Source organism: Podarcis vaucheri, assembly GCF_965113315.1.
Source record: "Podarcis vaucheri genome assembly, chromosome: 16".
Classification (NCBI taxonomy): domain Eukaryota; kingdom Metazoa; phylum Chordata; class Lepidosauria; order Squamata; family Lacertidae; genus Podarcis; species Podarcis vaucheri.
In genome coordinates, this window is record NC_138754.1 from 14,655,994 (window position 1) to 14,682,342 (window position 26,349).

The 26,349-nt window shown below is 47.6% G+C and overlaps 2 protein-coding genes across 11 annotated transcripts in view; one reads left to right on the top strand and one right to left on the bottom strand.

The window, feature by feature from the left end:
- Window positions 1-905: 905 nt before the first annotated feature.
- Window positions 906-15,854, top strand: BBS1 (Bardet-Biedl syndrome 1). Of its 3 annotated transcripts, none has more exons than XM_082202749.1 (17): window positions 906-1,030; window positions 2,270-2,346; window positions 4,114-4,148; window positions 4,494-4,766; window positions 5,782-5,828; window positions 6,194-6,247; window positions 6,592-6,664; window positions 6,999-7,130; window positions 8,024-8,130; window positions 8,357-8,477; window positions 8,842-9,000; window positions 10,002-10,071; window positions 10,911-11,069; window positions 12,789-12,922; window positions 14,108-14,242; window positions 14,842-14,928; window positions 15,433-15,854. In XM_082202749.1, the coding sequence occupies exons 1-17, from the start codon at window positions 981-983 to the stop codon at window positions 15,517-15,519; spliced, it is 1,800 nt and encodes a 599-aa protein (XP_082058875.1). In that variant the 5' UTR covers window positions 906-980; the 3' UTR covers window positions 15,520-15,854. The 3 variants fall into 3 exon arrangements, with proteins under 3 accessions (XP_082058875.1, XP_082058876.1, XP_082058877.1); XM_082202750.1 differs by having other exon boundaries at window positions 953-1,045; XM_082202751.1 differs by lacking the exon at window positions 906-1,030 and adding an exon at window positions 1,395-1,546.
- A 7,062-nt stretch (window positions 15,855-22,916) lies between these two features.
- Window positions 22,917-26,349, bottom strand: part of CTSW (cathepsin W) — a 30,022-nt gene continuing 26,589 nt past the window's right edge. For 7 of the 8 annotated variants that reach the window (XM_082202827.1, XM_082202826.1, XM_082202829.1 and 4 more), the window contains 2 exons: window positions 25,820-25,896; window positions 22,917-23,921 (listed from right to left, as the gene is read on the bottom strand). In XM_082202827.1, the coding sequence (XP_082058953.1) occupies window positions 23,811-23,921; window positions 25,820-25,896 (188 nt within the window). In that variant the 3' untranslated portion in view covers window positions 22,917-23,810. The remainder of the gene's footprint in view (window positions 23,922-25,819; window positions 25,897-26,349) is intronic. The other variant, XM_082202828.1, reaches the window with a different exon arrangement.

The following is a 26,349-nucleotide window of genomic DNA, read 5'->3' on the forward strand; positions in this document are numbered from 1 at the left end:
TTGGGGGAGGGATAAAAGCAGCAGTTGTTGGGTGGGTAAATTCCAATGAGATTTGGAAGCCAAGTAAAAATAGGAGCAAGGTATTCGGGTAGGAGAGCTGGGGGGAAATTCATGTCCCCAATACGCCCCTTTTGTTTCTGATAGTACATGGGTAGATGAGTCTAAAAAGCCCGGGACACAAAAATTTCACGGCCCTATAGAAGCTATCATGGCTCATTTACCAGAAGTATTGTATTTAGTGTTAACTCTGGAAGTGTATACTCAGTTCTGACCAAACTAAGCCTCCCAAAGCAAAATATACATCAGGAGGCTTAGTATGGTCAGAATTGTGTATGCCCACAAACTGGAAAGTGTTGATAGGGAGGGCAACCAAGATGGGGTGCAGTTGAAGGAGCCGGGTATGTTTACCCTGGAGAAGAAGAGGCAAATATCTTAAGGGCTGTCACATGGAAGATGCAGCGATCTTGTTTTCATCTGCTGGGGAGGGTAGGACTCAAACCAAGGGCTTCAAGTTACAACAAAGGAAATTCCGACTCAACATTGGGAAGAACTTTCTGACAGGAAAAGCTGTTCAACTGTGGAATGGACTCCTCCTAAATGTGGTGGACTCTCCTTCACTGGAGGTTTTTAAGCAGAGGCTGGATGGCCACCAGCCATGGATGAGCTAGTTGAGATTCCTGCACTGCAGGGGGTTGGACTAGATGGCCCCTCGGAGCCCCTTCTGTGCGTTTGAGGCAACGTAGCACTCGTAGTGTGTCTGGCCCAGCCCTTAAGTTTTTGTCGCAAATCCTTTTCAAGTTGCTCTGTGGACCGGCCAAGTCAGCCCGGAAGCTGCTTGGGTGTGTGCTTGCGTGTTAGTCTTCAACTCTCCGCAAGTCTATGAGCGCGCGGACTTCTGCTGGGAGGGGCGGGACTCCTTTTCTCGGCGCACCCATTGGCTGCCGCGGGGTTTCCATGGCGACGGATCCCCTGGCTTATCCATGGCGGCCGCGGCGCTGCCTTCGTCGTCCTCGGGAGCCGCTGGCGACGGGTAAAGCCCGGAGAGGTCGCGTTTTGGAGGGCAGCTGCTCCCCCCTTCCTCTTTTTCACTTGCCCCCCCGTCCCCTCCCCGCTTTCAGGAGTCTTGCCTGCGCTGGCGAGGGAGGAGGGGGGGAGGAGGCTGGTGCCTGCAGGTCGGACTCCTGGGTTCCCTAGAAGAAAAGTGGGTGCGCATGCGTTTGTTTTGGTTTCCATTCCACCCCCTCCGGTTGGTGACGCGGGTCTGCACTGTGACCAGTTCCTCCCCCTCTATCTCACCCCCGAGGAGGAGCCCTGTCGCAGCTGCACCACGGAGGCAGGCAGAAATCCAACAGGTGCTGCAAGTTCCCAACAGCCCATTTCCGTGCAGAAGAGAACTTCTTTGTCTGCTCCGTTTCTGCCCCCAAGTGCAACTGTCAAACGCACAGAGCAACCTCTTCATCTAAATAAAAAAGGTGTCAACCAGGCATAGATGAACTGCTCAAAACCCCAGTATAGCGGGTGATGAGGACATGTAGATAATATGGAAGTGAGTCTTTTGCCGCATTCGTTTTGCCTAAGGAACTGGTTTGTATTTTTCTGGCTGTGGGTAGTGACAATATTGGGGGGAAGAAGGGAGGCAAAAATTGTAGGCAAATTGCTTTTTTTTTGCACGGGTGGGAGCTTTGCCCCATCAGTATCTGTTTGACTCCTGGGAGAGAAATGTTTGCTGGACATAATAGATTTTTGAATGAGAATAAACCCATCTAGTTCACAAGAACATCCTCATCCTTAATATATTTAGAACTGTGTATGACACCGTCAGCTCCTTGGATGAAAGACAGGATACAAATAAACAGCACCAATCCTGGGCATTTTGACTCAGAAGTCAGTCCCATTGAGCTCAACGGAGCTTGTTCCCAGGTATTTGTGCACAGAATTGCAGACTCAAAGACTTTGAGGAGTTCTTTGCCCAGCTGCATGAGAGAGAATCACGATGAGCTGTAAGAGGGGTGCAACTTGGAATTGTGTATCTGAGAGAAAGACAAAGAAACAGAGTCAGGACTCCTGGGTTCTTTCAGAACACACTGATTTTTGTGGCAGAAAATCAAGACTTCTGAGTGTCTGTCACCACTCTGTGGAAGCTTCATGGTTCGGAGGGATTTAGGTCAGGTGTGAACAGAGACTCCTAGAGAATTGGCTCTCTGGGCTGAAACTGTCTGCAATATATTTCATTTTGCACATTTTTCAACCTTTCCTTCATCCATTGCAGCATTCAAGCCAATTCCAAATGGCTGGATGCCCACTACGACCCAGTGGCCAGCCTCCACACCTTTTCCTCTTGCGTCAGTAAGTCTGAGTTCGTTTTCTCTCTCCTTAATAAGCATTGTCTCTTTCCTGTTTTGATGGGTGAATATGGCGATCATAATGTACAGTGGTTGAGACGGGCATAGTTTTGACTCTGCTGGTTCTCCCTGGCTTTGCAGTAGGTAAAAGCATATTTTGTTTTCCACACTGCAGCACGAGCAATGCCTACTTTGTGACAGCTTGCTTTGGTGGAAGTGGTTAAGGAAGGAAGGCAAGGATAGGTCCCAGCAGACTTGAGTGGTCTTTGGTGGGCCCTCTCCTGCTACAATGTGCCTTGGTGGGTTTACCTGACAGCAGAGCTCTGAATCAGTACCAGACAACTGGGAGCTGTCATGTAGATCTCCCAGAATGCTCCATAATGTAACATTGCTCTGGACCATTGTGGGAATAAGGAGTGACTCAGTCTGAGAACTACTCTTTTTATAAGGCTGCATCCTCTGTCCTGGAATTTGTTGCCTCCAATAGCAGACATGTGGGGATCAGATGTGGCTTAGTAGTATAGGAAATGCTGCCTGCACATGTTCAGAGCTGCGTCTTTCTTTTTTTGTCCAATGGAAGGGAGGCATCCAGTTTCTACCCATAGAATGGCTGGACAGGGAGGCAATGGCTGACCAGTGCTGACCAGTGTCACCATTTGGATCTCTAAAAAGAAAAATTGAGGGAGTGGCCTGAGAAGCCCTAGTAGAAGTTAATGCAAACAAAATTGATCATCCACATTGATCAATGAGGGTTGGACTTGATGACCCTCAGGATCCCTTCCAACTCTATGGTTCTATGGCTGTATGACTGAAGCTCGTCAGAAGACACCCCATCTTCTGGGCAGTCGAGGCTAGTGAAGCACCCCTCATTCCAACATCAAGAAGCGATGGCATTGTGGATAACCGAGGTCAGCAGTGTTGATCCTCATGCCCACCAGAAGGTGCGCCATCCCCTTATGGTAATGTTGGGCTCACCATGTCACCCTTCGTTCCACCAGAGGGTGCTACACCACTGTGTGGTTGAGGAAAGTGTAGCACCAACCATATTGCATCCTTTCCTCACCTGCTTTTACTTCTCCTGGATGGTGGAGATTCTTCTGTGGACACTTGGCTGATTTTAAAGCTTTCAAGGGTTGGGGGAGGTATGTTATTCTCCCACAGTGTCAATTCAAGGCATTTTGGGGTTTTTGGAGAAGTCTATTATTTCCTTGAATTTCAGGATTCTGAGTGGGTTATTTCTTCCAAACCAGTATTCAGATTATGGAACAGGTACTACAATACAGTACTTAAATTCTCTGGTATCTACTTTGTTTGCTTTGATTTAAAGGTAAAGAAACACATGGAAAGCCTCAGGAGAATAGTAGAGATTCTCCAACAAGGGAAGTCACTCACTTCTGTTGATCTCATGAAAGCATATAGTTAATTTTCCCTATTCGAACAGCTCCAGAGAAGCTCCTTCCATTCCAGCATCCGAGTTTCTGCTAAAGCTGTGTGCCTCCCTGTTGACTTACCTGCATCTGCAGGAGACTTGCATTAACCTATATTTTCTTAACAATTCTGTTGTTTGCATCTGTCTATCTTGGGGGACAATGGAGGGGGTGTGCCTCTGGGGTGAAGTCAATTGCAGGTGACTTTACTTTCAACAGGGGATGTTGCCTGGTATCCTTATAAAAATAGTAGCTTTGGGGGGGATGGGGCTCCTCTGCCCTTTCCCCTGTTTATGTGTGGGTCTTTTTAATGGGGCTGATACAGTTTCTGCTGTCTTTTCCAGCCCTGGCTGACCTGCATGGTGATGGAGACTGTAAGGTAAGGGAACTGTCGCTGTCACATCCACAAACCCTTCTCTTGTACTGCCCATATTCATCACACCTGCAAATCTGCTGCCTTTTGGGTGCCTCTTCCCTTCTTTCTCTACCTCTTTCTCTTTTTGCAGGGAGAAGGAAGACAGGTGGGCCTAATAGGCTTTTGTTGCATGAATACCATTTTTCTTGTGTAGATTTTGAGTGCACGTTCCTAGTCTCCTCTTTGTTCCTTTTGCCTGCTTGCTTTTAGGTTTATCTATTTAGGTTTCAGAGACTCCAAAGGGACACACATCCTTGGCTATTATTCGAGGAGGCTCCTAGTTGTTGTTTTGCTTTCCCCCTTTCCCAGCTGGTGGTGGGCGACTTGGGCCCTACAGGACATGAGATGAAGCTGAAGGTGTACCACGGCATGGACCTCCTGAGCGAGAATGTCCTGTTGGACTTGCCCACAAGTGTGGCTGCCTTCCTGATGGAGCGTCATGAGCTGTGTGTTCCTGCTGTGGGGGTGGCTGCCGGTCCCTACATCTACGTGTACAAGAACATGCGCCCCTACTTCCGCTATGCTCTGCCCCCCTTGGAAGTCAACTCCACAGAGAAGGATGTCTGGGAGCAGGCAAAGGAGGTGAGGAGGAGGAGGGAGGGCTTGGGGAAGCTGTCTGCTAGACAGAACCCCTTTGGTCATGGGTCTTTAGGTACCTTCCCTCCCATCCTTCCTGCCTGAGGGCCAGTGTGGTTGGAGCAGAAGTGGTGAACTTCCAGCCCTCTCTGCCTGGCTCTCGGGTCTCTCTCAAGGCCGTAGCCTCCACCCCCAGACCATACCCCTTACTAGACCTGCTTTTTCACCCTTCCTGGGTGCTTTTGCAAGGCTGGAATATGTTCTATGATGCCTCTTGCTTGCCTGTATGGAGGGCAAAAAAGGGTTGTGTTGAAACTGCATGAAAATATAAAATTTGTATCTATGGCTCCATCCACTTTTGCTGCTGGCTCTGCCCACCACTGGGCCCTAGAAAGTTACTTGGGATGGAATGTGGCCCTTGGACTGGAAACAGTTTCCCATTCCTGGGTTAGGGTGTTGACCTAGGGCCTGGGAGACCAGGATTCAAATCACACTCAGCTGTGAAGCTCACGGCTTGGGCCAGTCGTCGTCTCTCAGTCTGACCTACTTCACAAGTTACAGATAGGTAGCCGTGTTGGTCTGCCATAGTCAAAATAAAAAAAATTCCTTCCAGTAGCACCTTAAAGACCAACTAAGTTAGTTCTTGGTATGAGCTTTCGTGTGCATGCACACTTCTTCAGATACACTGCTCTACCTCTATACACAGTGTATCTGAAGAAGTGTGCATGCACACGAAAGCTCATACCAAGAACTAACTTAGTTGGTCTTTAAGGTGCTACTGGAAGGAATTTTTTTTATTTTGACTACTTCACAAGGTTGTTGTGAGGATCAGATGTGAAGGGGGAGAACCACGTCTGCCACCCTGAGCTGCTTGGGTGAAAAGTGGGATATAAATGCAATTGTTTAATTGGAGTGCAAATCCCTCTTGGTTTCTGATTCATCACCAGCAGTCCTTCCAGTTTCTTAAGTCTGCCTCTCTTGTAGGGAGCAGCCGTTGACTGTCCTCCTTCTCTCTTGGTAGGACAAGGTTGACCTTCTGTCAATGAAGGAGACACTGGAGATGATCCGGTAAGCAGCTCTGAAGCTGGGCAGGGCGAGACCAAGTCTTCTGAGCCATCTCTAAACATCAGGAGGATAAGCAAACAAGGCTTGGGGGTCAACTAGGGGCAGGTGGGAATGGAGAGCATGCCAGGCGGAGGGGGGGTTTATTTCTTACATTGGCATGCAAAAAATATGCTTCATAATCCGCTTTTTGGTCACCCCCACATGTCTGGGCTATGAAAGATCCCATTTAATTGACTAGAGAAGCAGAGGCTCAGGGCGAACAAGCTTGCCTAGGGCTCTGTGGTTCAGGACTGTTCACTGTGCCACACTGGCATGAGCCACAGAAGCCCAAGGCTCTCCCTCCTGACTTGCCTGATGTGTCTCAACAGGGAAAACGCAGACAAAGAAAATACGGAGCCGCCCTTGTCAGTGCAGTCTTTGAGGTGAGTTCTTTGGTGTGGGCAGGGCTGGGAATCTCCAGGCAGGGCTGGGAAAAGCTCCTGCCAGAAATCCTGGAGAACTGCTGCCAGTCAGTGTAGTCAATACTGAGTTAGATTGGCCAGTGCTCTGACTCAGTACAAGGCAGTTTTGGATGTTCCTGTAATGCCCACTCCAGCCCAAGTTCTCTGCTTCAGGCTGATGGGAACGCAGCTTTGATCGTGAGAAATGGTCTCCTTTTTTCATCCTCTGTTGAATGCAGTCTCTCTCCCTCTCCCTCTCCCTCTCCCCCCCCCCTGTGGGCTGGGACCCTGGGCTCCTTTCATCACCTTCCCCATCTGCTCTGCAGGTTCCTGGCCCTTGACCCTCCTGAGATGGAGTCCTTTGTGAACCAGTATAAAATGCAGCCGCTCAAGCGCCAGGTGTGTACTCTGATGTTCCATATCCACTCCTGCCCTGAACATCCCAGAGGAGGAAGAGCTTTGGGATGCTGTTTGGTTGATCCCAGGCAAATACTGCCAACTCTTCCCTGAAGCCAAGAATGGCCTTGCTTAGGTGACACATCTTTTAAAATCACAACTTGGGGCAATCAAGTAGCAAAAGGGTTAGGCACAAGGTTCCCATGCCCCCAAATGTCCCAGACTGGAAGTGCACTTACAGAACCAGTTGCCCATGGCCGGGAAACATATCCTAGTCCCTTGGGGTTCACCTCTCTTGATGCATAAAGTTGCCCCTTTGCCCCTCCTTATCTTTCAGTCACTGATTACCTGCATGACCACCCTGAAGAAGAGCGTGGCAGACGAGGGCTCTATCAGCTGCCTGGTGCTTGGGACGGAGAACAGCGACATCATCATCTTGGATCCTGAGCCCTTCAGTATGCTGGTGCAGGTGAGGCCCTGGAGAGGAGTGCTCTGAAGCTGAATAGCATGCTTATTTCAAGAGGGGGAAGAGAGGGCCATTTTGTTCTCTGCCTTATGCCCTTTGAGGCTAAGCGGAAGCCGCTTGCTCTGGTGTTCCTCACAATCGCAACAACCAGTTGCAGAATTCAAGACAATGTTGGGGGAATCGAGTATTGGAGTCGCGACTGAGGAGATCTGCTTTCAGATTTGCTCCCAACCCTGAAGTTAACTGGGCGATCTTGGGCAGCCATCATATTTGAGCCTTAACCTACCACCGAGGGATGTTATGAGGATGCAAAAGGAATATTTTTACAAATTTCCTCCCTGGGAGGAAGTGTGGGATACAAATGCAATGAATGAATAAAACAATAAGCTGTTGGATTCACCATTCCCTGTAGTGGGAGCTAGACCATGAAGGCGATTGGGACACTGCGCTACCAACCTTAGTCTGGCTTTTGCCAACCTCCACTTCACTGTTTCCTTACTTAGAAGTGTGGCTGCACTTGTCTGGCTCCAGTTACTGTTGCCTTGTGCCCTATCAGTTCTGGTAAGCGCCAACCTCCACTGATTGCATGGCATCCGGTTTAAAAGCGACAACAAAGAGCAGGTTTCTAGATTTTGTAGGTTTGAATGCTGTGGCCCATGTCTGTGAAATCTCAGGAGGCTGAGTTTCAGTGGCAGGGATATTGGTAACGAATGGGGGTGTCTGTTTCAACTAGAAAACCCTCAAAACTGCCCAGGGGTGACCACCCGCCTGCCAATCCCATCCTGGTGATGTGACTATTTAAAATAGGTCCCTCTCGCGTCTGTCCCCTGCGAGGCAACATGCCAGGGAGTGGGGCAGTATCCGGCTTCAGCACTGTTTTCCTTTTTTAATGGCAGACAAAGGTACCAAGCGTGCCAGCCTTTCTGGACGTCACAGGACAGTATGATGTGGAATATCGGCTCATAGTGGCCTGCCGTAATGGGTGCATCTACATCCTCCGCAGGTGGGCAGAGGAGGGGCTGCTGGGGGTGTTTTGGGAGGGCAGAGAGGGCCTGATGGGTTGAAGAGGGAGGCTGACAAGTTTCAGAGCAAGCTCTTAAGAATATGGCAAGGAAAAGCCCCATATCTTGTGCATCACCCATCTTGGCACTGGAGTTGCCTGCTTTGCTGACCACAAGGAGGCCAGGCCTGGACTTGACCTGCCATTGCTGTCTTTCTCTCCCACGCAGGAACTCCAAGCGACCTAAATACTGCATTGAGCTGAGTTCTCAAGCCGTGGGCTTGTCCTGGGTCCAGAAGAACATTGTGGTGGCCTGCTCCGACGAAACCCTTCAAAGCTTTACTCAGAAGGTTGTGGGGTCATGGGGTGGAGGGCAGCTTTAATTACTGGCCACAGCTTTGGCAATCTGCCTCACCTCAAACTGTCAACTGAAGGCAGCAGCTCTTAACTTGAACCTTGGCTCACTTCTGGAACTCAAGGTGCATTAGAGTTAAGTGAATGGAGCCAAGGTACATTGAAGGGCATTGTGTTGTGTAAGTGTATGCATGTGGTCCCCAGGTGGTGCTATTGCTGTGCCCAATTCTGTTTTAAAGGAGGATCTTGTTAAAAGAAGGGTAATCCTAGGGGGGGGCCTTAATTAGCAAGGAAATCAATTGGGGGCCAGGTCGGAGAAGCTGTTCTGTCGGGTTCCTGAATGTCTTTTCCTCGTGGCAGGGGAAGAAGCTCTGGGTGGTCCCGTTGCCAGCCACCCCCATCACTTTGAGTCCCCTAGATGAGAAGTTCCAGAGCTTCCATGCTGTGCTGGTCGCCTTGGCCAATATGGAGGTGCACATATACCAGGACAAGAACCTTGTGAACATCATCCAAACGCAGGTGAGAGGCAGGAACAGGGGGTGCCCACATTCAGGGCTGAATGAGGGCATTCTGGTGGTTTGGCACAGGAGCTGGTCGCAGCGTGGGTGCGGGAGGTGTTTGTGTGTGAGACTGTATGTTTGTTTCTCTGAGCCCAGGCTGCTCTGTCTCATCCCTCACTCTAACGGGATGTGTGTTTGTCATCTGTGGGATTGAAACAGGAGAACTAGAGAACCAAGACTCCTTGAGTAAGTTCCTGGAAAACATGGCTCCTGTTGAATGTGGGTCTGGTAAGGCATTGGAACTTGCCTATGACTTGATCACACCACTGGTCCTTCTTGCCCAGGATCCCTTTTCAAACTGGGGATGTTGAGGATTCAACCTGCATGCAAAGCAGAAACTCCCTTGGTCCAGAGAGGCACCCTTCCTGCTGCAGATGGCCTCCCCTACAGTTCCCTTCTTCAGTAACAGTTCACAGGCTGTATCCTCACTCAGCCTACCTGTTCCGGACCTGCTGTGGGCCATTCCTGGCCCTTCTCAGCTCCTGAACTGAGCACACAGGGAGAGGGAGACTGTTCTTGGCAGAGGGAGGACTCACAGGAGGTGAAGGAGAGCTGGCAGGGAGGCAGCCTGGGAGGAGATGAGGTGCCCTGGGCTGGGAGGGTGGAGATGCAGTGAGAGAGCCACGAGAAGACAAAGAGCTCCCATAGGGATGTGGGAACCTGACAAAGGCCAAGTCACACCATTGGTCCCTCTAGCTCAGTATTGGCTACCACTGATTGGTCGCTGCTCTCCAGGGTTTCAGGCAGAGGATCTTCCCAGCCTTCCCCCTAGCTGGAGAGGCCATTGGGGATTGACTCTCAGACCTTCAGCATGAAAAGCAGGTGCTGCACTACTGGCAAAGACCAAATCAAAGAAAGGAAAGCTATACGGCCACACCAAAGACAAGCCCACCTGTCTTCCTTCTCCCTGCGAAAAGCAGCAACCCACCTTCATCTCTTTTTCTCTGTTTCTGCTGCCAGGACGTTGTCAGCAGCATCTGCTTCGGCCGCTATGGGAGGGAAGATAACACGCTTGTCATGACCACCCAAGGTAAGAGCAGATGTTGTGCCTTGTGAAGTCAGAGCACTGAGCCCGACCTTCTGCCCTTCCCCAGGGGGCAGCCAGCAGGTAGCATTCAGGGGTAAGCTGCACCTGAGCTTAGAGGCTTTGAAATCTACAGAGCTACAGTCTGGTTGCAGCATGCAGTTGTCCCTCCTGATATGGAGCCCAAGCTGTGAAGAACGAGTTGCAGCTGAGAATTTTGCTGAAGATGCTCATCTCTCAGGCTTTCTTGGGAGAAAGGCATGTTGGTCTAAACTTGCTGGAGTGGGTTGTATCGAACAGGGGTGGAGAGCCTATCAAGTGAAGGCACTTCCCTGTCCTACTTGACTCCCTGCCCATCTGTCGTTTCTCCCCCTTCTCTCTTTTTTTTTTAAATTTTTTTTATAGTTTTCAGATTTATACGGTTCACTGATTATACAATCATTTTGACATTTCAAAACTTGACTTCCTTCCCCCACTTTCTGCAGTTCCTTAACTTTATTTTTAATATCTTCTGCATATCCAAATTAGCTTAATTTGTTCATTTATTCATCTTCTTTAAATATATACTCTTAAGAAACTGCAGGTTATTACAAGAATCCTGCCAATGTTTTTATTTGCTTACAATTTATCTGTAAATATTCAATAAACCATTTCCATTATTTTATAAAAAGTTTGTTATCTTGCTTTCTTATCCTTCCCGTAAGTTTAGCTATTTCTGCATATTCCATAAGTTTTTGTATCCATTCTTCCTTTGCTGGGACTTCTTCTTCTTCTTCTTTCCATTTTTGGGCGAGTCACATTCTTGCCGCTGTAGTCGCATACATGAGTTTCTGCTCTTCTCCTAGGCGGGGGCCTGATCATCAAGATCCTAAAACGCACTGCCACGTTTGACAAGCGGGATGCGGTTGTTGGAGCCCCCGTTGCCCAGAGCATCAAGCTCAACGTGCCCAAGAAGACAAAGCTGTATGTGGACCAGACGCTGCGGGAGCGGGAGAGTGGCGTGGGTGAGTCGCATGAGCAGTGCGTCTCGGTGCATGGCAGCCTCTCTTACAGGCACACAACATCCCTGCCAGATGCAAACTCCTAGCTCCTTCCTCTATGGTCTCTGGATCAGGAAACATTTCCTCTTTACACATGTAGAGGCTTTAGAATCTCTTTGAATAAACCTTAAAAATGGCTAGTTGGGTTTTTTTTTACCTTTTTTATATAATACAGTGGTGCCTCGCAAGACGAAATTAATCCGTTCCGCGAGTCTCTTCATCTAGCGGTTTTTTCGTCTTGCGAAGCAACCCTATTAGCGGCTTAGCGGATTAGCGCTATTAGCGGTTTAGCGGCTATTAAAGGCTTAGCGGCTATTAAAGGCTTAGCGGATTAGCGGCTAAAAGGCTATTAGCGGCTTAGAAAAAGGGGGGGGAGCAGGGAAAAATCGGAACACTCGCAAGACGTTTTCGTCTTGCAAAGCAAGCCCATAGGGAAAATCGTCTTGCGAAGCAGCTCAGAAACGGAAAACCCTTTCGTCTAGCGGGTTTTCCGTCTTGCGAGGCATTCCTCTTGCGGGGCACCACTGTAATTTATTGATTTCCCAAAAATAATAATTTTTTTAAAACAGAAAAAAATCATAACCAAATTAAACCATGAATTTTCCCTCCACTCCCCCTCTTGGTTCCATTACAATGTACTTGTTTATGCACATCCATAAAACCTTATATACTTAACAATCCAACGTTAAAACATTCTTCATCTTATTACAGGTGACTTTTAAAAGTTATACTAATGTAAAAATCTGTACACAAAGCTTTAAAAATACGCTTTAAACAATTGCCCTTTTTTGTAATGATTTGTCCTGCATAGTTTAATAATTTATTTTGCCAATCTTCATCTTTATCTTCTTTATGTTCTTTGGCTGAGGCTTCTTCCTTCCATAGGGGCTGGCTGGTCTTGGCCTGGAGTTCAATCTTGCGTATCGGAACAAAGTATTTTGTTCAAACAATTCATCAAGTCCTGTACATCTCAATACCATAACTGTGTTTGATCATATTTTTCTACAGTTGCAGCATAAGAACCCCCGAGAATTCTGCTAAACACAAAAGTCCCTGTTCATATTTTGTGGCTATGAATACAAACTGGTGGGATGCGGGTGGCGCTGTGGGTTAAACCACAGAGCCTAGGACTTGCTGATCAGAAGGTCGGCTGTTCGAATCCCCGCTATGGGGTGAGCTCCCGTTGCTTGGTCCCAGCTCCTGCCAACCTAGCAGTTCGAAAGCGCATCAAAGTGCAAGTGGTTAAATAGGTACCGCTCCGGCGGGAAGGTAAACGGCGTTTCCGTGCGCTGCTCTGGTTTGACAGAAGCGGCTTAGTCATGCTGGCCACATGACCCGGAAACTGTCTGCGGACAAACGCCGGCTCCCTCGGCCTATAAAGCGAGATGAGCACCACAACCCCAGAGTCGGTCACGACTGGACCTAATGGTCAGGGGTCCCTTTACCTTTACCTTATACAAACTGGTGCAGGAAGACCTTTATGTGGAGCGTGGTTTGTGGGTGATCTCAGCCAGGAACGAGATGCTCAGAATTGATTCTAGGACCTAAGTGCTCTAGCACAACAGACCCCCTAATTTCTGCAGGCAGAGGGTGTTTTGATGATGGCACAAGGGAAGGTCTCATTTCTCTCCTCCCTCCTCCCTGTTTCACTTTGCTTCCTTCCCATCCCCCGCCCTCGCTCAGCCATGCACCGGGTGTTTCAGACAGACCTGAGCCGCATCCGACTCATGGCGGCCCGAGCCTACGCCCAAGCGCTTCAGTGCAACATGACGCCTGTGTCTGAGTCGGCGCAGGAGCAGCTGAAGATGAACGCTGTGGTGAGGAGGAAGGGGGAGGGGGAAATGAATACAGGACTGGTCTGAATCGAGGCGGGCTTCCTTAAAAATGGTGCCAGTCCCTGGAAAAGAGAAGACAGCTGGAGGGGTGACCCCAGGATGGGGTGAGGGGAGGAAAGGAAATAGTGTGTTAAATCAGAGGATGGTGCAAGAAAAAAGGTGGGCTGCTTTTTAAAAAAGGAGTAAATTGGTCCCAGCCAGGGAAGAGTGGATAGCCAAGATGATGGACTGTGCCAAAATGGCAAAGATGACAGTGAAGATCAGACACCAAGATGAGGAAAAATTCAGTAAAGAATGGGGGGCAGGGATTATAAAGCATCTTAAAGACCACTGTAAATATTTAAAAACGCTAGCAGGATTGTTATAACACTTATAATGAAACAAAATTAAAGTTCTAAAAAAGAGATAAAATGGATTGGGAAAATGTGATTAGATGCAATAGAAAGAATAATTAAAAATGGGAAACTAGGGGAGGGTGGGGGAAGTCCAGGGATTCAAGTAATCTCAAATGTGTAAAAATTGAAAATGATTTAAATGTATAAGAATTTTGTTAAAAATGAAAATAAAATAGTTAAAAATAAATAAATAAATGGAGTAAATTAGGAATTCTTGAGAAGGGATGGGCTTTGCTTGAGCTGTTGTATCCAACTAAGTCATGCTCACAGTAGACTCACTGAACTCAATAAACTGGAGTAGCTCAAGTTCATTGGCGTCAGTGGGCCTAATCTGATTTGGGGTCCCTCTGGATTACCTGTTTATTGAGAATTCATCCTTATTTTCTTGCACAGACCTCAGGAGGAGGTTTGATTATATCTGGTCATTAATGAGCATTCATTCTGATTTACTTGCAGGAATGTTTATACCTCTTCCCATTAATCATTTGTTCATCCCATATTTTGTATTTCCCTATCACTTTCCAAACCGTAAAATGTCCAGTTCTTTTTTTTTAAAGTGGATTTGTTGTGCTAGGGCTGTGCAAACCTAAAGTTCCCATGTGCTTTCCCCTGCAAAATAGTGAAAGTCCGGAGGCACCTTTGGGTTGGATATTACCCAGAGTCCCCTCTTGATGAAATGTTGAGACATTGCTGAGACACTTCCCCCCCCCCATCCTCATTCCCCTTTGTCTCACACACTCATTCCCATAATGCACTTCTCTCCCTTCTGCAGGTCCAGGGCATGGGCCCTACCTTCAAGTTGACCCTTAACCTCCAGAACATGTCAGATACCCGTGCAGTCGCCAACCTTCTCATCAGCTTCCTGTATGATGAAAAACTCTACTCCATAGAGCATCCTTTCTTTAAGGTAATTCCATCCTTCTCCTAAATTGGATCTCCCCTGACTCCCTCTCCTAAATGTTTTGCACAGGCTCCCTGTATAACCAGTCCAGTGGCCTTCTCAGAGTACAGTTGTCATGTGTCTGGAATTTCCGAGACATAGCTGGGATTAAGCAGTCGGAAGCAGTGTCCGGGCGGGAAACACTAAGAAGTCCTTGAAAATCCAGACATGTGGCAACCCATGTCGGAAGTGTAGGTTATCCCTGTTTAGGGAAGCTTTTAATATTTAATGAATCGTTGTATTTTAATATTCTGCTGGAAGCCACCCAGAGCGGCTGTTGAAAGCCAGCCAGATGGGTGGGGTAGAAATAATAAATTTATTATTATTATTATTATTATTATTATTATTATTATTATTATTGATTTCCTTACAAATAGCTCAAAAACTTTTTTTATTGAGATTTTGCAAAAATAGCTCAACAACTTTGGCCAAAAACCCTAACTCAGGCTCAGCTGGAGTTACAGATTTGCCCCATGCTACACGCCTCCCTCCTTGGGCTCTTAGCCCTCTTCCCCAACACGCTGCTTGCCATAAGAATTTCCTGCCTTTTTCTTGCCTCCCTGCAGACTCCCATGTTGGTTCCAGGATTGAATTACCCTCTGGCCACCTTTGTGGAGTGTCTGAGCGAACAAGGGACCTCGGATATTATTAAGGTTAGTGTTCCTGCTTTGATTCCCCACCCCACTCCTGACAGGCCTGCCCCTTGACTTCCCATGCCATTGATTTCCCAGTTGTTTCAGTCTTGGGGGGGGGGGGGGTTGCCTGCCAAAAGAAAAAGCCTGAAGAAGAAGAAGAAGAAGAAGAGTTTGGATTTGATATCCCGCCTTTCACTCCCCTTCAGGAGTCTCAAAGCGGCTAACATTCTCCTTTCCCTTCCTCCCCCACAACAAACACTCTGTGAGGTGAGTGGGGCTGAGAGACTTCAGAGAAGTGTGACTGGCCCAAGGTCACCCAGCAGCTGCATGTGGAGGAGCGGAGACGCGAACCTGGTTCCCCAGATTACGAGACTACCGCTCTTAACCACTACACCACACTGGCTCTCACTGCCTTCCCTGTGCCTTGTTCCCAGTTTGTATGCTGACTTGCAATCCAAGATGGCCGCTGTGTTGGCATGCCGACCACAGGCCCTCCCTCCTCTCATCTCCTTCGTGTTGCAGGTGTTTGTGTTGCACGAGGGGGAGCCTGAACCACTGCTGACGGCGCACATCAACATGCCTGTCAGCGAAGGCCTGGCGGCCGTGTGAGCTCAAGGTCGAGTGTGAGCTCAGGGTCGAGCGGAGGAGAGGAAAAGGGCCAACCCACTTGTAGTCTTCTCTCTGGGCCGTGTGCCTCAGCAGTAGCATAGACTTTACCTCCATCAGTTCTAGGAAGGGCCACCTGGAGAGGAGCGCCACCCTAGGATAGCCGGCGTCATTTGCGATGGAGGTATGCGGAGTTCCTCCTCACACTGAGGAAGAGCCCACATCCAGGGGCTGCCACAGGATTAGCCGCAGCTCGTCTTCTGGGCCCAGAAATGGAGAAGTGGAACAGCAAATGAAGTCCAGTGGTTCAAGAGCCCAATAAATTTTATTTATTCTTATGTTTGACTTTGGGGCATGTATCTGGGTGAAGGTGTTTGGAGCATTGGAGAAGGATGTACAGGCACACCTCGGAATGAATACACTTCAGGTTGAGCATTTTCAGGTTGTGCTCCGCGGTGACCCAGAAGTAACGGAACGTGTTACTTCCGGGTTTTGCCACTCGCGCATGCGCAGACGCTCAACATAATATCTCGCGCATGCATGGAAGTGGCGAAACACGCGCACGCACAGTCACGTATTACGTTCGCTTCAGGATGCGAACGGGGCTCCGGAATAGATCCCGTTCGAATCCAGAGGTACCACTGTACAGAAAAGATCAGGGGGCTTGAGCACCTCTGCTATGATTGGAAGTCAAAATTTGTTGGACTTCTTTTCTTTAGAGAGGAGGGATATGGCCATTGATTGATTGATTGAATTTATATACCGCCCTATACCCAGAGGTCTCAGGGCAGCTCACAGAACAAAATCAAAATACAAAACCACAAAATATATAATTAAAGTAAAAGCAACATCCCAGGAACCCCTTTTGAGCATAAGGGTGCGGGGGGAGAGGTGAAGGCAGAACCCCTGTGAGGCTGTTTCCAGGTTTGAATGAGTCCTCAGTGGGCTCTCCTTCTTCCCCAGAGCTCCCTTCTCCTGCCTATGGCTATTCCTGGCTAGAGCAATAGATTGTATCAGGCCATCATTTAAGATTTCGGACAGTGCCCTCACAATGCCTGATGCTTCCACTGTTCTGGAGCATAGTGGGAAATATAGATTCACATGCAGCAGCCACTTGGCCCAGGACGAGCATCAGCTCCAAAAAGCCCTCCACTCCCAATGGCTGCCCAAGACGTCTGCATGCTGACACTGGGGCCTGAATTCATGTCACATGTGGAGCTGGGCTGCCCATCTATTAGGTTCTCTGTTTTGAGACGTGGGCTGGGGGAGAATTTAATTCCGCTCAAACTGAAATGTAAATCTTCCCAATCCACAGTGATGCACAGTGTGGAGGGAGTAGATGGGGAGAAGTTTTTCTCCCTCTCATAATGCTGTAACATGGGGTTATCCAGCGAAGCTGAAGGGGAGAGGGGGAGGCCAGACAACAAGAAGTCCTTCTTCACCTTAGACCTATCTTTTGGGTTCTGGGGTGCTGCAGACGAGGAGCAAGCGCCCTCAAAGTCTGAACCAAAGTTTGGTTTCAGGAAGCCACAGTCATCTGCCATAAAACTTTGAAATAAGCTGAAATACAGTGACAGCCCCTACAGTTGCTGAGTAGTTTTGATTTCTGAAAACCTTTGCCAATTATTATTATTATTATTATTATTATTATTATTATTATTATTATTATCATGATCATCGCTCTACCTCTTGGGTTTAGCTGAATTTGGACCGGGAGCAGGTTCCCTCCTGTGAAAGCAGATTTCCTCATATGACTTCTGATATCTTGTGTATCCCTGCTGAAATCCAAGAAAGCCTTTGTGACCCTTTTCGTTTTATTTTATTTGAAGTCCTGCGAGTCAGTATCAGGGCTCATTATTTGCTCCACTGATATCTATGGTTGTCTTTTTATTTGGCATACTCCCTGTTCCGAGTTACTTGTGTTTTCTGTTGGACTAAACTGGAATGTGGAAGATAAGAATGAAAAAGACACTCCACATGGCATAAAACACAGGAGATAGGCATGAAAGGACATGAATACTCTCTATGTTGGGCTTCTCAAGGCTGAGGCTGGTGATTTCTGCTCTAGATAACAGCACAGCTGGTGACTATTATCCTTCTTTATAACATAAACACCAACATGAGAATTTAATTCTCGGGTTGTCTGGGGCAGGTCATGAAGTAGAAGAGATTGCTTTGAATCAACGCATAGTTCACACCAAAGCTTCTTTATATTTAGATGGAATTTTGAATATATTTTGTCTGTCTCCAGATTTCACTTCCCTTTTGTTTTTCCAGTTCTGTTATTCTGTGATCATATTGTGGTTTCTTGTACCATCTCATACAACACTGTTGAGAACATAAACTTTGGGTCGTTCTCCTTTGAGTTTTACATTGGGCTAAGTTGGCTTTAAAATCCTTTCCAAGTTTCAGAAGCTAGCCTGGAGGAGCATAGGAAGCTGCCTTATACTGAGACAGACCACTGGTCCATCTAACTTGGTACTGCCTGCACTGACTGGCAGCAGCTCTCCAGGGTTTCAGACAGGGAGTATCTCCTAGCCCTACCCGGAGATGGCGGGGATTGAACCTGGGACCTTCTGCATGCAAAGCAGAATGCACTGCAAGCACCGTATAGATCGGTAGTTCCCAAACTTTTGTGGGCCACTGACCCCTTGGTTCCATAAACTCATTGCAGGTGCCCCTTACCGTACCTGCCAAAAAGCATTTCTTCAAAATGACAGTTTGCACAACTCATTAAGGAAGACAATAACCAAACAGTAACAATGAATTACAATGTTTTTTCAAAAGCCAGCTAAAACCATCTTGTTTAATTGATCCAGTGATACCAGCTTTTCATGAGAAGTCATTTAGACTTCCAGTGCCTCCTTGCCACCCCCTTGCCTGTTAGCACCCCCTTGGTAATCCCACTGCCCCCTTTAGGAACCATCGGTTTAGACCTTTCCTTATAGGGTCTCCTCTTCTAACTCTTTTTCAACCAAGCTTTGCATCGCCTCTTTTGTGGTTCTCTCTGTACTATTTGGAAGGGCTCATCTTTCCACCCTGTCTGCTGGGGGGAAGCAGGCGGTCAACTCCTCGAGCCGCAAGGACAGCCTGCCTCTGTTGCTTTGAGTCTATTTCTCCATCTGTGTGGTTTTTCTTTTATTTGCACCTTTTGAACACAGAGGTGTGAAGAAGCAAGTTCCATACCTAACCACACTCTCCACCAGCCACCCTCTTTATGAGAAGGTGCTAAGCTGCTCAGGAAGAGGCACCTGTTTCTAAACTTCCCTGACTGTTTTAACATGAACACTTGCTTTTATTTTCTCATCTGACTGCAGTTGCCACCAGGGCCAGGTCCTGAGGCTGGCAAGGCTGGGCATTCACCTTAACACTGCATTTACATGTGTTCATGGCACATGTGCACCACTGCAAACCCAGTAATGGCATGAAAAGGGGCAAAAAGAGTGCAAAAACAGCACCTAGCAATCGCACAAGCCTTTGCGAGTGCAATCCCACGAGCCTTTGCATTGACTTTGAGGCCTGTGGAGAGTTGGAGCAAGGAGGTTTGGAGGGAATGAATATGGCAATTGCAGGCTTTCTCACTGGTGCTCCATACAATCATAATTTTATTATGTATACCCCGCCCATCTGACTGAGTTGCCCTAGCCACTCTGGGCAGCTTCCAACACATATAAAAACATAACGAAATGTCAAACATTACAAACTTCCCGGTACAGGGCTGCCTTCAGATGTCTTCTAAGAGTTGTGTAGTTCTTTACTTCCTTCACATCTGGTGTGAGGGCGTTCCACAGGGAGGGTGCCACTGCCGAGAAGGCCCTCTGCAATTTCACTTAAACGTGCAGTGCCTCCAAATGGCTGTTTTATCATTTCCACTTTGCTCCAAGTGTTGAAGAAGAGTGGGTGCAGTTTCATTCAGAGACAGGGAGCATTTGTCTTTCCAGGTGTAGCTGGACCTCAACTCCCATCAGCCTAGCCCAGGGATGATAGGAGTTGTAGTCCAGCAACAAGGTTTTCCCTTTCCTGCACCCGCCCAATAGAATTCTCAAGTTGTGCGGGAGAGAGAGGCAGTTGCATGCACCCCATCAAACTACAGTCATTTGAAATGTTTCGAAACATTTCAGTGGAAAGTTGTCCAAATGAATGCATAAGCAGCCTGAAAATTCATTTGCACTGTGGACTGGGCAATGAGTTTTTGCTAAAGCAGCTGGTGCATTGCATTCCTCTGCTGCACAATTTTAATATTTGCCTGTCCACTATTGGACACAACATTGGGTAGAGCCCAGGAATCCCAATAAAACAGCCCCCTCTTAAATCTGTTGCGAAAATAGAAGCGCTTAGAGACATTATGTTTCCCGAGTCTACTGGTTTATTGAGCAAGCATCTGCAGCCTCTTTCATCAGATGCACAAAGAGTGGGATTTACATAGAAGTCCTCTCTGGATGGAAGACAGAGTGGAGGGGGGCCTGCAAATGGTAGTCTACTCTGCGAAGAAGAAGAAGAGTTTGGATTTGATATCCTGCTTTATCACTACCTGAAGGAGTCTCAAAGCGGCTAACATTCTCCTTTCCCTTCCTCCCCCACAACAAACACTGTGAGGTGAGTGGGGCTGGGAGACTTCAGAGAAGTGTGACTGGCCCAAGGTCACCCAGCAGCTGCATGTGGAGGAGCGGAGACTCGAACCCGGCTCCCCAGATTACAAGTCTATCGCTCTTAACCACTACACCACACTGGCTCGCAAAGACCAAATTCACATTGTTTCGGCCACTTTTGCCTCTGGAACTGCTCACCAGTGGCTCGTGGCCCCCTGATACCTGCAAAGAAGGGAGGGCGGCCCTTGAACTGGGAAAAAAGTTTCCCCACTCTGATGGATGGGGAGAAATTGCATTCCATCTACTCTCTTAATCTGCACTTTCTGAAACATTACATGATTCAAAACACAGCCATCCTTCAAAATTCACACATCTCCAAAGCCACAGTGCAGTTCTTTGGCCAAGTAACGTTTACAGAAATGCACATGCTAATTTTAGGTGAACAATCAACATATCAACACACCCACACACACCCAGGAATGAATGATATTTTAGGGAAGTGCTTTGCGAAAATGTGCCATATTAGGCAAAATCTCATAGACATATGTGTATTTTTGGGAATGCACTACGATGTTGGTGGATTTTCATGTAGCCTTTGAAAAGAAAAAACCAAACTGATGTGAACTGAAGCGAAGGTTGTGGAAAGATGAGAAAATGACATTGGCAAGCTGCCCCACTTCTGGTAATACACACCGGGGTTCTCAGCTCACTCTCCAGCAGGGCATCTGTGTTTTCAAGAGCAGCGGGGGGGGGGGGAGATTTGTGGGAAAGGGTCTTATTTTATGGTATGACCTTTGCAACTGTTAAAGGCATTGCAGATGTTGAGGGCAGGGAGTGGCAACCCCAAGCGAGATGAGACGGCAGAAAAGAAACCAACTTCATGCACAGAGAGAGCGAAAGGTAACATGAAATACCAGAAACAGCTCATGACGTTTGCGTGTGAAATATGAATGCAAGGGAAAATCAAAACAGAAACTGCATTTGCTGGAAGCTGAAACTCTTAATGCAGGCCCATTTCTGTAATGCCCCATAAAGAAAGAAGAGTGAAACATACACACAGCCCACTATTTTCTGAATCACTACCTTAAAACCTGCCAACATGGGGAAATTCAGTGCATTTCTGGTCCCAGCTGCAATATGAATTTAAAGCAGTATTGTACCACTTTAAATAGTCATGGCTCTCCCCCCCCCCCGAATTCTGGGAGCTGTAGTTTGTTAAGGGTATGCAGGCCCCTATCCCCCCCCCAAGCTACAATTTCCAGTGATCCATGGGAAGAGGGTCTGATTGTTAACCTACTCTGAGAATTGTAGCTCCATGAGTGGAATGGGGGGGGGGGTCTTCCTAACAACTCTCAGCACCTTTTACCAACTACAACTCCCATAATTCTTTGGGCGAGAACGTGATTGTTTAAAGTGGTATAATACTGCTTTAAAAGTATAGTGCAGATGGGGCCACAGTCTTCATTTAAAAATATATATATATCCCATAATTGTAAGAATAGACTGTAAAAACCATTTGGGGATACAAGATTGCAAGCAAATTCTATGAATTAGATGATGGGTAGAAAAACGGAATTGTCTGGGGGAAATGCAATTACTTCCTACCTCCCTCTGCATGTGTTTGTTTTAAATTATGCTTCTATTTCTCCCTTCTCATCCCCATGCAAGAAGGAGACAAACAAGGTTCTCTGCCCTCCCCTTTTATCTTTCTCTGCAGGGTAGTTTAGGCTGAGAGTGTTCCACTGGCCCACGGTCACTCTGAGCTTCATAGCAATTTAAACATAGCTCCACCCTAGGAATGCAGGAGAAATTCAGCTCTGTTTGCATTTGAACAAGAAAACAACCTGATTTTCACCTTCAAAACTTCATGCCAAAGGGAATCCTTCAGTCAAGAGTTTTCTGAAATTTCAACCAATGTCTACCAAATTGCTTATAACAGAGGAAAGTAAGAATGCATCCGGGGGGGGGGGGGGGCGGGAAACATAATGCCAGGCATCATTGAGGACAATTGCTTGCAAAGGTGGAAATATATTCTGACTAATTTAACAAGTTCTTTTTTATGTCAAATCATTGCAGAAATGTGGAGAGCTATATTAAGTTTGAAAAAATCACAAACAGAGAAACCCAAAATAGACGGATATATCCCTCCCCAGTCCCAACATTTCAGCCACCCCACTGGGTCTTGGTCCCCAATTCTTCAGTATATATTTGTCCTCTTAGGGCAAATTAACCTCATTTCAAATGTCATCTGCAAGCAATCTGTTCAGAGACCTATGTGAAGAGCAGCCTGTTCTCCCCCCACTAGGGGTCAGCAAGACCGAGAAGCAGTTTGGTCCTATCCCATTTTGGCTCTCACCCGGGCCATGACTGACAAAGGCTATAAATTGAGGCAATAGATGTACCTTTCCCTGTTTATCTGTTTGTTTTGTAACACACACACAAAAAAACTTTAATAAACATGAATACTATGAAACTAATGAAGCTTAAGCTTCAGGGCTCCTAATCCCAGAGGGGCCCCAGAAGCGACTTTTGTTCACATTGCTTTAAACAATTGCTTTAAGAAGTGCATTCTGTATGCATCAGTGGCATAGCGTGGGGGGTGCAGGGGGGGCCGGCCGCACCGGGCGCAACATCTGGGGGTTAGGGTTAGGGGGCACAAATCCATGGGTTAGGGGGCGCAAATCCATGGGTTAGGGGGCGCAAATTACTTGCCTTGCCCCGGGTGCTGACAACCCACGCTACGCCACTGCTATGCATATAACACTTTCCTAATTTCCCCTTATTTTCATCCCTGCAATAACTCAAAAACAATAAGGCATAGCAATTTTTTTATTCACACTAGTGATTTTGATAGGTGAGATAATCCAGTACAAGAATTTTAATCAAAATCTGAGATGTAGTAGCAAATTTTGTTTATATTAAAATGTGCTGATCTGTCATGGAACAACCCCATTGAAGAAGATAACAGCAAGGATGCTTCTTGCCCAGAGATAGAAAGAAGAAGTACCGCCCAGAGAAGAGTGGCAGATCAAGCTGATGATATATGCAGAAATGGCAAGACTGATGGGAAAGGCCAGAAATCAGGAAGACCAAGTATTTTTAAAAGACTGGAATAACTTTCTCACCTGTCTGAGAGATCACTGTAAACAGCTGAAATCATTGGCAGGAATACAATAACACTTGTAATGTAACATGGATTTTGGATACTATGATTATATAAAAGATGGATTACAGTAGGAGATGCAGGAATAGAATTGGAACCTATGAGGGGAAGGATGGAGGTCTCAAGGTTTGAAAGAACCCCTTTTTTAATGTGTGAAAATGTTATGTTTATGGTGTAAAACTTTTATGTAAAACTAATAAAAAAATAGAAGAAGAAGAAAACAGTGGTTACCTAGACCTCGTTGCTGGTTGCGCAACAAGGGCCCCCAGAAATATAGGTCCCCCACTGCTGGCTTCAACCCTGCCCCATTGCTGGGATGCAGTCCACAACAACAAAATTGGGGGTCTGCACCGTTCATTGACATAATGCTGTAGAAAAATATGGCTGGGGTATGACAGCTTGTGGCATTAGAAGCTGTGCAAGGGAGAAACAACAATGGCAGGCCTGATTCGAGCCAAAAAGAGGTGATGCACTGTAGGAGTCGGCCCATGCGGTCGCTTCCAGATGATGTTGGACTCCAGATCATGAATGCAGTTGCGCCATCAAGGACGGCAAACCACAGGCTTCTTTCCCTCGGAATCCCGGACAAGCGCCGTTGCCGCGAACATGGCAATGCCGCAAGTATTGGTGCCACGGTGCAGCCGGAAGTAGCCCTAGGTGGGAAGAGAATGGGGTCAAAAGTGTCACGGCTCTGGCTGAGCTCCAGGCCAAAGCCCTGCGCTCGGCGCCTGGCAGGCGTGTCAGTCCAAGCACGCCAGCTGGGGGGCCGCAAGGTCCTTGATCTAGCCCAATCTTGTCTCCTCCAGAGGTCAGCAAAGTGATGCTCAAGGGAGCTCTTCCTGCTCAGTTCCTCTTCTCAATGGCTCGGCCTCTCCTACCTTTAACACACACCCTTCAAACCAGCCCACATTTCATTTGATGCCAGAGCCAGACACCTTCCCTTCCGTTCTGAACAGAGGAAAGACACAAAGAGCTTCTCTCTGCAAGCAAATGTAGCCTTGGCTGATGTAGGTGGCTTTTCTCCCCCCTTGAAGCCCACACAATTTTGTGATCCTGTCACTGTTCCTGCTCTTTCGGAAGCAACAGCCATTTTCTATTATGACTCACGCGCCACAGTGGCCATTTGGTGTTATGCCAAACCCCCACCCTCCACGGCGGCCATTTTGTGTTATACTCCATACCCCACAGCAGCCATTTTGTAATCAACACCCAGAGCACTTACTCAAAATTCCCCATATACCCACCAAAAGTTTAGTGACCTCCGTCTACCCTGACTGGCTTGCTGGAGAAATTGTCTTTCCAATGATCTGTTCTCTGACCTCCTTGTTTTTAACTAGAGATGCCGGGAATTGAAGCTGAGTCCTTTTGCACACCATGTGTGTGCTCAACCTCTCCCCTGAAAAATAAGTTTGGGAGAGGCGCCAGCTCTGTGGTAGAACACCTGCTTCCAAGCAGAAGGTCCCAGTTTCTATCTCCACTTCAGAGGATCAGGAAGCAGGAGAGGAGGGGTCCTGTTGTCCATCAGATTAGATAATCATGAGCTAGACAGACAACTAGCCTGAGTTGCTATAAGGCAACTAACTACCTGTGTGCCTGGGAGAGACTGTGTGTCATGGACTGGTTGGATGCAGAGGAATGGTGGCAGGAATCAGCTGGGGAACCCCCCAAGGGGAGAAGGCTCAGAGCCCGGGGAGTGGTGGTGGTCAGAGGGAGAAGACGGGGAAGAGGATGGGTCGGAAGCTGGAGGCAACAGGCGTTAGTGAGCAGGGAGAGTCTGTGGCAGAGAGAAGACTAGAATCAGAGGCAGAAGCTGAAGCAGGAGAGGAGGGAAGCCAAAAGGCAGAAAGGAGTCAGCCAGGATGTCTCTCCCTCTTGCTGTAACAAGCTCTGCTACCCCCATCTTCCAGAACCAGAAGAGGCATGAAAAGGGGGGAGGTGAGGTTGGTTGGTTGCATGCAGGCACAGTCTCTGATTGCTGGGGGAAAGCCCTGGTGAGGAGGCTTTCAGTCTCAGCAACTGATTTTCATGGAGGAGATTCACCAGGTAGGAGCTGCTCTGCTCCTTAGACCTGACACTCAACCAAATATGTGGAGGTTGTGCTTTTGCTAATAAAGAGTTAACTCCACCTTTGAACTGTGTGATTACTGACCAGCACTCTCCTGTGACGAAGCACAGGGACGTCCCAAGTTCATTCCCCAGCACCTCCAGTTAAAAGCTGATATGAAAGACCCCCCTCTGCCTGAGATCCTGAGAGAGGCACAATCAAATACTAGGCTAGGCAGCTTCCTAAAGCCCACTCTCATCCACTGCCCCCTGTCCCAGTCCCAAGCCTTATAGCCAGTTCTGGTCCATTGTAGTCAAAAGACAACCCTTGTAAGTCCTGAGATGGAAGCACCCCCTCCCCCCCCAGCTTAACAAGGATGTTGATGGGCTTCACCCACCCCATCTGATTCTCTCATGCCAGGCACACAGCACCCCTGCCCAGTTCCTATGCTTCCTGCCCCACTCCACCCAAACTCCCCAATGGCCAAAGAAGTGGAGATCAGCCCACCTTTTCTCCCCAGCGCTCTCCCCACGAATTCTGGATGATCCAATATGGTCCAACCCAGGATCCACGTCGAGATTTGACTGCACAGAAGGGGAGAATGGAAGCTAAGTATTGCTTTATACTTCTGGGGGAGGAACATGGCGGACTGAGCATCTTCTGTCGGCACCTTGCCAACAGAGATAATTAAGTGGTGACTGCTGATAGCCAATACATAAATCTTGGCTACTGAATTCACTCTGGAGATAGCAGTGAGCAGGGGATCAACCGCTGATGCTTGGAAAAAAAGTTGTTTACTACGCCGTGAGACTGAGAAGCTGTCAGCTCCTGAGATGGAGAGTCCTCAATGTATCATAAGAGCCCGTTCCACTGTCAAACAGCTCTTACCATCAAAGTTCTTCCTGATGTTAAGTCATAGAATCATAGTAGGAATAGCCTTTCTTGTAACTTGAATCCTACCCTCCAGAGCAGGAGAAAACAAGCTTGCTGCTTGCTCCATTTCCCATGTGACAATCCTTCAGTTATTTGACGGTGGC

Bases quoted from the DNA above. Each gene is read 5' to 3' on its own strand.
- BBS1 (XM_082202749.1), top strand. From the start codon at position 981: ATGGCGGCCGCGGCGCTGCCTTCGTCGTCCTCGGGAGCCGCTGGCGAC. The intron at 6,665-6,998 runs GTGTGTACTCTG...CTTATCTTTCAG, and splicing joins TGCAGCCGCTCAAGCGCCAG to TCACTGATTACCTGCATGAC. The intron at 10,072-10,910 runs GTAAGAGCAGAT...CTCTTCTCCTAG, and splicing joins GCTTGTCATGACCACCCAAG to GCGGGGGCCTGATCATCAAG.